This window comes from Microtus ochrogaster, linkage group LG4 (assembly GCF_000317375.1).
Source record: "Microtus ochrogaster isolate Prairie Vole_2 linkage group LG4, MicOch1.0, whole genome shotgun sequence".
Lineage (NCBI taxonomy): Eukaryota > Metazoa > Chordata > Mammalia > Rodentia > Cricetidae > Microtus > Microtus ochrogaster.
In genome coordinates, this window is record NC_022030.1 from 598861 (window position 1) to 610964 (window position 12104).

The following is a 12104-nucleotide window of genomic DNA, read 5'->3' on the forward strand; positions in this document are numbered from 1 at the left end:
AGAGAGAGAGAGAGAGAGAGAGAGAGAGAGAGAGAGAGAGAGAGAGAGATCAAGAGATATCAGGCTGGGCAGGTCCTCAAGGTACAAGCAAGTTACATGGAGAAGCTGTCCAAATGCCTATGGTTTCTACTCCCACTACAATGCTGTTTGTGGACAATTGTCATGCACCTAGAGCCTTCATGGGGATGTATCCTATGACTGATTGACTGAGGAAGAAAAGAGTAAGGACTGTTTTACTGATAGTTCTACACATTACACAGGTACCACTCAAAAGTGGACAACTGCAGCATTACAAGCCCTTTCTGAGACAACCCTGAAAGACACCAGCAAGGGGAAATCTTCATAGTGGGTACAACTTCAGACAGTATACATGGTCATACAGCTTGGAAGAAGAAATGGCCAGATGTGTGACTTTTTTTGCTGATTCATAGGCTGTAGCTAATGAATTGGCTGCATGAGCAGGAACTTGGGAGCATGATTGGAAAATCTGTGCAAAAGACAACTAGGGAAAAAAAAATGTAAGTAGATTTCTCCAAACGGGTAAAGGATGTGAAGAGACTTGTAAACATGACTTTAGCAGAGGAGGGGTTCAATAACTCAGTAGATAAGATGGCCCACTCTGTGGATACTCAGTGCCTTTCCCCAGCATCCCTGCTACTACTCAATGGGCCAATGAACAAAATGGTCATGGTAGCAGAGATGGAGGTTACGCATGAGCTGAACAACATGGACTTTCACTCATCAAGACTGACATGACTACTGCTATTGCTGAGTGACAAATTTGCCAACAGCAGAGATCAACACTGATACCCAGATATGGCACCACTCCCTGGGGTGACCAGTCAGTGACCTAGTGGCAGGTTGACTACCTATGACCACTTCCTCCCTAAAAGAATAACACTTTGTCCTTTCTGGAGTAAAAACTTATTCCGGTTACAAATTTGCCTTTCCTGCATTTAATGCTTCTGCAAAAACCACCATCCGTGGCATGATAGAGTGCCTTATCCACTGTCACTGTATTCTACACAATATCTGCTTCTGACCATGCAACTTACTTCATGGCTAGAGAGGTGTGACAGTGGGCCAGTGATCAATCAGGGAACCCACTGGCTTTACCATGTTTCTGGCATCTTAATGCAGCTGATCTAAAAGAAAGACGGAATCGCATTTTGAAGATACAGTTACAGTGGCAATTAGGTGGTAGCAGCCTGGAAGGCTGAGGTAGGGTTCTCCAGAAGGCAGTATATGCTTTGAATCAGTGTCCAGGCCATTGTATGGTTTCTCCCATAGTCAGAATCCAGGGGTCCTGGAATCAAGGAGTGCAAAAGGAATAGTTCCACTCACTATCACACTTAGTGACCCACTAGGAAAAGTTTTGCTTCCCGTTGCCATGACCTTAAGTTCTGGTGGTCTAGCAGTTTTGGTTCTAGTCAGGGGAGCATTCCAGCCAGGAGACACAAAATACATCATTGGACTAGAAGCTCAGACATCGCCCTGGGCACTATGCACTTCTGATACCCTTAAGTCAACAAGCTAAGAAAGAACAACAGTTTTAAGAGGGTTGGTTGAACCAAATTACTGAGGGGAACTTAGATTGCTTCTCTACAGTGGAAGTAAGAAAGATTATATCTGGAGCACAGGAGATTCTTGGTGCTACCATGTCCCATAATTAAAATTCAAGCTATATGACAAAGGGTACAGTCCCTTCAGGATAAAAGTATGAGTCACTCCTCCAGGAATAGGGCCAAGACCTGATGAGATGCTTGCCGAGGGTGGAGAGAATACAAAATGGGTAGTAGAGGAAGGCTGTTAGAAATACCAGCTAAGGCCATGGAACCAGTTGTGGAAATGAGGATTATAACTGGCGTAAGTGTCTCTGTTGTATTTTGTTAAGAATGTGTTTATATAGATATTTGTGTTTTCTTCTCTCAATTTCTTTATCACACAGTGCATCACCAATTAAGAGAGCATCAGTGGTTGTAATGTTTAAGTTTGTGATCCTAAAGGAATGTCCCTCAAGAGATATTGCCACCTATCCCAAATTTACAATGCATTGACAGTTGTACAAGGGATAGCTACATTATGTTAGGTGTAATTATGACCTGGTTAAATCTATGTGTTGACGATTATGTGTAGGATAGCTATTTCATGTTGGACATAATTATGACCTGATTATTGTTTTCATTTAGAAATTAGGCATGACAAAAGAAGATATGATTATGAGTCAAGTTGATAGGGGTGAACTTGTGATAGCTATTCTTAGTTGTAAACTTGACTACATCTGGGATTAACCAACACCCAAATGGCTGGGTATATCTGTGAAGGATTTTTTCTTAATTAAGTTGTTTAAAGTGGAAAAACCCACTTTTAATACAGATCTTTTGAGATGGGAAGCTCTGCCTTTAACTGGGGCCACACGTTCTGCTGGCAGCCTATATAAAAGATATGGAAACAGAAAACCTGCTCTCTCTGCCTGCTTGCTCTTCTTCAAACTCTTGCCAAAGAGTCCATCCCTTCACTGGAATTAGAGCATACTTCTTCAGTATTCAGGCATACAGTGACTATCAGCTGAGAAAGCTACCTCTGTGGACTGAGAAACTACTGGATTCTTGGGCTTCCTGTTGATAGACAGCCATCGTTGTATTAGCTGGGCCACAGTCTATACGCCATGCTAATAAATTCCCTTTATGTATTTCTTCTATAAGCTCTGTTCCCCTAGAGAACCCCGACTAATACACTGGCTGACAACCATGAAAACATGGGGGAAGGGCAGTACGCCTATGAATTGAAGTCATCTGTTGTACAGCGGGTCGAAGGTAGAGAAGGACTAATGGGCCATTGAAGTTCAGTTCCCAATGAGTTTACGATATAAAGAATGTTAATTTCCTTTGCACACCAAGGCTACTGGAGAAGAAAGATGATTTAAATCATCCTCACACATGTTATAAAGTGAACTAAGGTGTACTTAGAGAAATCTGATTGTAGTTCTGATTTTTTTTGTCAGGGGTTAAACAATACTTTCCTTATAGTTTTGTACTTGAGAAATTTAATGTAAGATCACAGGAAGACAGTTTTTCTTTTCCATTAAGACACATTTGAATGGAAAGCTAATGTTGTTAGTGCTACAGAAAATCCTTTTTATTCTCAAAGGAGCAAATTATAAATAAAGATTTCTTTAAAAGACGTCTCAATGTAATATACATTTTAGAAAACTAAATGAGGACATTTTGGCCAAGCATCTCAACTAAAATTCTTGCGGATCATCCTAGTGTGAACTTCCAATACCAGGAGGTGGCCATATAAAAAGATCTTCTACTGTTTTAACAGCACTCCAAATGTTGTCTTTGTTATCACAATGCCTTAAACTTTAATCTGACTCATAAATTCAGAAATCACCCTAATAATTTACAGAACTTATAAGCATTTAATTCACAGTGAAGTAAGTCCTAATGTTTTTCTTTCATTTCTTTTATGCTCTATTTAAGATCAGAGTGAGTCATACCATGAAAGAAGATATTTGACTTCGTTTTCCGTATGCATCTCCAAGTTAAGCCAGACCTGTTGCCCTAAAAAGTAGGTGCTAGAACTAATACTTGCAATGGTGCTATGGTTAAAAGCATCAGAATTAAATCCCAGTACTTGCCAAGAAAAGCTGTGGCTCGTGTCCACACAAACCACCGGAGTCTTCATGCTACTCAGTTAACTGCAGCATCCTCCAGCTTGATTCTCTAAACCTGAAACCCTTACAAGATATTGCAGGGCTTTTAGGAAAATCATATAACCATCCCCAAACCCAAGCCCCGCGTTAGTGCCTGAAGCTAGGTCAACCAGAGTGAGCATTTAAGTTGATGACACTATGAGAATTTTGGTTTCCTAAGCCAATGGGACCAGAAGTGGAGTAGCACTGGGGATCTCAGACTCTCACAGCCCACACAGGCTCATAAAAGTCCAGCTTCCCTCTAGGAGGTGAGCAGGGAAGGCAGAGGAAAGATCATGTAAATCAAAGCCTACACTGGAAACGAAGCCTAGGAGCTTGGGCAATTTGTCAGTAAGTGATCAAAGCTGCCCCTACATCCTCATTAGACAGAGGCCATCCGAGGTAATTATGGGTGACATCACGGGATGTCTGTGATTAGCATAAAGAGACTAAAAGGAGATAAAGTGTGTGGAACAGGTTGGAAGAAGAATAAAGTAAAAAGATTTGATGTTGGGGCTCAAAGGCTATTGTTTCTCCTTTTTCAATATTGGAAAAGATACATATTTGGGGATATAATGCAGTGGTACACCAACTGTCTAAATAGAAACTTCACTTCCCTCTTCACAAAATTCACAATACAACTGAATACATAGGTGTGCATTTATGAAAAACGGGTACGTGGAAAGAGCAGGACCCCAACAAGTTAGATGCTACCAGAAAATGACTATGATTAATGGTCTACAATCTTGCTATTATTTTCTCCTGTTATCATTAATGGACAAAACTTAATAGTATTTAAGCACATTCCCATTCACACCAAATAATTAATAAGCTGGAGTCATTAAAACATTTGTCTTATTTAGGTAAATTGAATATCTATCTTACAACTTGGATCAAAGTACTCGTTTATCTAGTCAAGCATATGTTAATAACACGAATGCCTGCTTTTGCATACTTAGCTTTAAGGGCATGCATAGTATCTTAAAATTGGCCTTTCATTCTCCAAGGCCCAGCTATCTGGGTGTATCATCAGGTTACTGACAATGCTCTAGAGGTACCACTGGCTTACAGCAGCAAGCACCTTTATTGAACAAGCCTTCTCTCTCTGCAGTATTTGGTCCCTCACAAGGACTGTCCTAAAAGGCAAATACAAATGAGTAACCTGGAGACTCAGCCTGTGCCAATTCCCACTGCTACACAGAACAGAAGCATGGATCTGCCTTGAGCTTTCCCACTGACCCTGGCATGCCGGGTACCTCTCCGGCTGATCAATAGGTCCTGATTTGCCCTCCAAAGTGCATTAAACATCCGCCCTTACCTTTAAATGACTACCAGGTATCCCATACTAAACAGGTCCCAATTGAAATTATGATCTTTCCTATCACTCCAATCTTTCATATCATAAATTTGGGGTTAGTCATTCTTTTACTTTTTTTTCATTCTTTTATAACTTACATCATTTGCCAGTCAGAAGTCCAAATGACTCTAACTTAAAAATATAATTTTATTTTTAAAAGTTATTTAAAATGTCTTTAAAATATATCAACTACCCCACAGATACTTTGGTCTGAGTCTCTCACCTTGGTTATAAGGATTTTCTCCTACTTTTAATTACCACTCTTTCTAAAACATCCTACAGATTTCATAAATGACCTCATTTTGCTTCGATTAAATTTAAATTCTAAGGCTTTAGGTGATCTCTTCCCAGTGCCCTTTGACCTTATCTTATCAACCGTGCTGGCAAGCTGGCTTTACTCCAGCCCATCCACACCAGGCTAGTGCCCTTGCCTTATGGCTTGCTAGACTACGCCCTCTGCCCTGAATGGGCTTCCTGAGACAGACACACAACTTGATCTTCCATACCTGTTACAACACTGTTATTCAACTCTCAAGCTAGCTAAAGTAATGTGGCAAGAGGATCCTCTCCAAATTCTTTTTCTATTCGTATTTCTTTAAAGATATTTTAAGCTAGGTATGACAGCATAGGCCTTTAATGCCGTCACTAGGGAGGCAGAGGCAGGTGGGTGTCTGTGTGTTCCAAGTCAACCTGGTTTGCACAGGGAGTGGTCAGGTCAGTGGGGGTCTCATGGTGAGACTTGGTTCTTAGTTCCCTATTCCTTCAGATACTTTGCATCTGAAGCAAACTGAAATAGTTAATTTTTGCAAAAGGATAATTAGTCTAAACGGTTCTTGGGTACCATGGATAGAAGAGAATTCAGTGGTGAGAAGAAACTATGGTACACTCATTCATCAAGAAAATTGCTGCCAGTGAGATGGTCAATTCAATGAGAGAAACCTTTTATTTGCTATATTCACAACATTTTATACTAACACTAAAGAGGGGGGTGCTGATGATCTAGCTCTGCTGGTAGAGTGTGTTTAACATGAACAACCTCCACCGGCAACTCCCAGCTGAGCAGAAGCTCAAAGTTATCTTCTGCTAGTTGTGAGTTCCAGGTCATCCTGGACCACAGTTGGGGCTCCTGGATGATCACATATTCATATTCTCTCTCTCTCTCTCTCTCTCTCTCTCTCTCTCTCTCTCTCTCTCTCTCTCTCCCATATAAACACACACAGACACATATATTTAAACCCTTGCTCATACCACATAGCAAAATGCTATGTAATCTATTTATGTTACTTAAATAATGTTAGCTTCCATGTGGAGTAGGGATGTTAGCCTATTTTGTCCAATAATGTCTTTCAAATACCAAACACCTAAGAACAATGTGAGCGGCAATGTGAGTAATCGCTTAAACAAAGAGCACAGTTCAGGCAGTGGCCAGCCTTACCATTTAGGTGCTGGGCTACACATTCACATTGTTTGGAAGAAAACCAAAGCCAGTAAAGTGACAAAAGACAGAGACGTGGCGGTGAGGCGGCCCACACTGCCTCAGTTGCAGAGCCAGACACTTGCAAGACGACCCCTATGGCCTAAGGGACAGGCTGTCCCTATAGCCTATTTGTCCCAAAATCTAGTCCAAAACTTGTTTTCAATCTTTTAGTCTTTCTACTCTGGCAATGGATGGATGCTTTCGCAAGAAAGCACGTGTATGCAAGTCACTTTCATTTTCTACATTTGTTTGATCTTTGTGACTTTTTCCGGTGCCTATGATTCCAAGAAAAAGATACCAACCTGCAAAATAAATTTCTGGAATTAAGTTAAAAATTGTCAACCCAAAGGACAAGCTAAACTGGGCACCAAGGGGAGGTGGTGATCATTCCTCTGCAGGCAGCACTTCTAACCTCTGGCAGATTGACTGGTTTTCACAACTAAGTTGGAGTCCCCACTGAAGTCTCTCTAAGGTCATCTTCCTGCTTCCTACTCTACCATACCTCGAGCAGGCTTCCATCAGACACAACCAAATTAATCTGAGCTACCTGCTTCTGTATGGGGGTGCGAAGGCCAACAGCGGCTTTCTACCTCTTTGAATACCTAACAGAAGACTGAGGTTTGGTATCTTGGATCAGCAGCATTTTGCTAACTATGTGAGTTTTCAGAAAAGGAAGAGGTAATACATAGACGTTCACTTAATTTAAACAACCGGAACTACAAGCCCAGTCCCCTCTTTACAACTGTGTTTGAAGTTAACAGAACATTCTGAAGTGAAAGAAAACCGGTATGTCACAAATCCTTTCTGGCCCTATGACAAAAAATAAGCTCTAAAAAAAAAACAACATTGATAATTTCCCTTTCTTATACTGTGTGTCTTTTGGAGATCCTTAAAACTGGTTTTAAAAATATTTCCTACATCTCTAAGAAAGTATTTTCTAAGAGAGCTACAGATAAGTTTAAGAGAAAAAAAAATAATATTATCTGGGAATCATGGCTAAGCAAGCCAAGACAGAAAAATTGGACAAAGGCTGGCCATTGCATTTTCGTGGTATTCCACAAGATGTCAGCATGTAACTGAGCATCTTCAGCTGGGGTGAGGGGTGTTTTCCCTTAAGTAGAACAATAGAAGGCCTTTTCCTCGGCCTGAGAGCTGCCACCGGAGCTTTGTTAACTCAATTCGTAAATATATTCTCATGCATATTTCATTATTGTAAACACGGTTCTTCATGTAGTCTCACCGCAGTTGGAAAATGATGGGCTTTTTAATCTTAATTTTTGTATCTACAGAATATCATCTCTTACCAAATTACAAACCTTAAATACTTACAGGGGTCTAAGACCAAGATATCCCCAGCCCCGACAAGTCTGGGTAAATTCTCATGGATGAAGCAAGTTAGTGGAGTGCAGAGGAATTTCACTCACTATATATCATAAAATCAGAGGCATCTAGACTATGTGAAGAGAGAGTGTGTGTGCGTGTGTGTGTGTGTGTGTGTGTGTGCGCGTGCATGTGTGCAGGCAACAGTCTTCTCTTGACATATTCTCTTTGTTCACCATTATTAAACCACATGCTGAGTGCCAGCACCTGACCAACTTTCAGGATTGATTATTAGAAAATAAGGAGCTGGTATCTTCCACGTATGAGTATTACCAAGGCCCCATAAATGGGAGAAAGCCATCCAGTGAAATTACTTCAATCACAGTAACAAAAGGCCGTCAAGATTTTCTTACATCATTTGCAGCTTTCTCTTGCTTTTCATGTTTTTCTCGGTCATAAGCCATTTTCTTCAGCAATTTCTTCATGGCTCTCCTTTCCTTTTTCTGATTTTCAGTATTTTGCTTCCTCACTTGATTTACAATAAACTTTGGAATCTATGGGAAAAAAGAAATTCCGTTTGAGGAGGAAAGTAAACCATAAAAAGCACAGAACCATTTTAAACTAAACACTGTTTTCTTTTCCACGTTTTTAGTTTCAAGAGGAATAAATGTTCTATTTCTCAAGACTAAACCACTTAAATGTGCCGTTCATTAACTCTGCGAGAAGAAATGAACCATGTACTTACTTAGACCAGGGACAGGGCATCCACTTGATGTAATTTACCACCAACTGTGCAAAGGTGCAAAGGGGACTCTGTGAAGTTCAAGGACATACTGGCCACGTCCTTGCCGTGGACGTCAACACAGGAGATTCCCTGAGGAGACCCTTGTGGAGGCCACTACCTCTGTAGCTGTCCCCTTAGCAACCACCTCTCTCCAGCTCCTATAAGCTAACCTACAGGTCCCTTCTAATAATCCAGATGGCCTCTACTGTCAGATAAGAAAAAAAGCTCACCCATCAACAAAAGCCAAAAATTGGCTAGCGGCACTTCTAAAGATATACTATACTTGTAAAGATAAGAGAAACTTATCCTTAGAAATTACATTAAGAACAAAATCTTTTAGGCAGTTAAAACGTAACTATAAAATAATGTTGCCCTTACAAGAGGCAGACATGATAACGGAGCATTACTTTAAATATATTTGAAATAAGCTGCATCATTTGCCTTTGGGTTGAATATAAAAAGCCTTGAGAGTCTAGGAAGCATCATTTTGTATTTTTAAAAAATATTGGAATTAGAAGAGGTTCACATTAAGCTTTAAAATGGTTAATATCATAATTTGGCTTAGAATTTCTTTAGTTCATTTTTCTAAATGCTTGTAGAAAGGACTCTTTCTCTGCAAATATATGAATTTCATTGAAAAATGAGACTAATCAACTAAATCTCTCATCAACATCCATGTTGATTACCTGTCAAAACTTAAGATCAACGTAGGAGCAAAGCAGGAAACTGCATTCGAGACCTCAGCAATCGGAGTGTAGAATGTGCATGTCCCTTTAAATAACAGTTCTGCGGAAAATTAGGGGATGATGGGAGCAGAGACAGCATGAGCTCTTTAAAACGTGACAGCCTGAAGACGGAGCACAGGGGAAACGTGCTGATGGCCCTGCCCATGAAGAGCCTTTTATGAGGCATGTTTTCTTGACCTAATTTTTATGATTTTAGAAAAGAAATTCACAAGGCCCTGCTTACCTCTGTGAATAAAACGCCTGCAATACCTCTCCACTCACACAAGGCAATGGGAATCTTACAAAGCTGGCAGACAGCACGCAGTGTGTTTTTAGGCCATTGGGGGCGGGGAGCCCATTGCTTTTAAATATCAACTTTATAAAGTTGATATTTTCATGATTATTTTGGACAATTATGCTAGGAAATTACATGACCATTATTGTGGTTTTGAAAAAAATACAACGTTTTTCTTATATGAGGACCCTAGATCTAAAAGTTGGGGTCTAATAAATGTGTGTGTGAATGTCCATGCATATCAGAAAAAGAACGATGGGAGAAAGGGAGAAAGGTCTTACAGGAGAGGAGAAAGGAGGATTATGGAATGAATACAATAAAAGGATAAAAGAGAATACCGACGGGATACCAACTGGAGGGAGAGAAGAGAATCTGCCAGAAGAAAAGCAGGCATGAGTTTAAAAAAAAGTACTATGAGAAATACGTATGAAAAGGTCATTATGAAACTCAAGACTTTGCACACTGACCTGAAAATTTAAGCTAAAAATGTATACTTACTGTCCATAGAAGTTTCTGGTACTTAATCAATAAGTGCATGACACTTGCCGTCCCAGCTGCCATTTCAAATTCTCGCTGTTCACTGGACTTCAAACCCAGAGTATGGCACATGAAGAGGTTCGGGGCCATGACCATTGCTACATTTACAACCGTCATTTTATTCTTCTCTTTATTGTCAATGATTCTTTGGAGAAATTCTAGCAAGGCCTAAAACAAAAATGACCAAGATGGCTGTCATACATGGAGATAAGAGATGAAGGCACTATAGCAAATAGGATTTTTAAATTATTTTTAATACGATGTTATTTAACTCTAAATGCATTTTGGAAAAAAAGTCAAATGGAAACCACCTATTATGTAATCTTCCTAAAATAGATTCATAGCATGAAAGAGTTTAAATGGAGTTGTCTTGAAGGGGACAATACCTCTGCTTAACACCACAGGCCAGCAAATGAAAAACCCAGTGCCAGAGATAGGCTGCTCTTTTGGAGCTGTTGACCAATAGCTATTTCCTGTTTCTGACTGTCCTTCAGAATTCCACAGTAAGACCCTGTTGCTGACATACTTGAGTCATATACTTGGAGAAGTCAAGATGGTAGTGACCTCGGAGCTTCACCCCTACTTGCTCGTTTCCATGGTGCTGGAAGGTGCTAATGGATGCTGCCAGGAGGCCCAGGTAAACATCGATCTAAGGCAGGTGTGAACTCTGTGAACCATGCTAAAGACTAGCCTGACAAGGCGTGCCCATTGGTGCAGTCGTGACACAAATGTTATGGGAATAACCAACCACTTTCTAATTAGATTTAAACCTACAGTAAACTATACTTGTCACCAAAACCTGGAAAAGAACCTATGCCTACACAGATTATAGACTCTAGGGAAAAACTTACTACTATTAGTATGCTAATTGGAAATAGTATTAAACCAACTCCTAATGACTTACTGCTATACCTATAGATTAGTGCCCCTTTTAATCCTCATCAGAAAGACTTATTCTTGAGATGGCAATTGAAACCTAGACCTACAACTGGCCAAGGTACAGAGAATAAGATACTACAGAATACACAGCCCTCAATTATACAAGTGTATCACATGTCTCCCCTCAAAGCTTAAGCATCATCAGGGAAGAGGAGACAGAAGGATTGCAAGAGCCAGAGGTTAAAGATGACTATAAAGAGACAGTGTGTACCAGACCCAGCAGGTCAGTTATATAGATGAACTCACAGTGGTTGCCACAGAACGAATAAGACCTACACAAGCATAAGCCAGTCAAAGCCTCAGCATGGAGGGAGAATGAGCACATTGTCACATGCCTAACAAAGGAGATCCTAGCATTCGATACTATCTGGGAGGAGAACTAGGAACTGGTCCCACTCCAGGAGTACTGGGGGGCTACACAAACAGGGTTCAGTGATCTTAAAAGAAAATATGAAAAAAGGAACATATATTTGTGTGAGTAGGGAGCTGAGGGTGGAGCTGGGAGGAGCTGGGAGAGAAGCTGATAATAAAGAAAATACACTGTATGAAATTATCAAAAAATAATGAAATTGCTAGTTATCGAAGAAACAGTTAAAAGTGTTATTTAAAAGAAAAATAGTAAGGAAAAAAGTACTTTTGCTGCAACACATTTCAGCAGGTAAGACTTGCTTTCAGGTTTTTCAGCATGAGGTCAATTAACAGAACCCACACAGTGGAAGGAGATAACAACTCCTAAAAGAAATTCTCTGAGCTTCCTTGACACATGTGCACCTATGCACATAAACACACAAATAAAAGGGAAAATGTTAAAAAGAAAATCCAGGGCTGAGGATAGCTCAGATAATAAAGTGATGAAGCTGCGTAAGCTTGAAAACCCAAGTTTGAGTCCTAGAACCCATGTAAAACGTTGTGTTAGATAGTGTATGTTTGGAGAGGCAGAAATGGGCTTAGTCACCAACCTGCCTAGCCAAAT

At 40.2% G+C, this 12104-nt stretch overlaps 1 protein-coding gene across 4 annotated transcripts in view; it reads right to left on the reverse strand.

Moving 5' to 3' along the window:
- The window catches only part of Arhgap18 (Rho GTPase activating protein 18), a 220621-nt gene that overhangs the window by 13906 nt on the left and 194611 nt on the right, over window positions 1-12104 (reverse strand). For all 4 annotated transcript variants that reach the window (XM_026786410.1, XM_005360897.2, XM_013351448.2 and 1 more), the window contains exons 11-12: window positions 10154-10360; window positions 8265-8405 (exon numbers count right to left, since the gene is read on the reverse strand). In XM_026786410.1, coding sequence (XP_026642211.1) covers window positions 8265-8405; window positions 10154-10360 — 348 coding nt within the window. The remainder of the gene's footprint in view (window positions 1-8264; window positions 8406-10153; window positions 10361-12104) is intronic.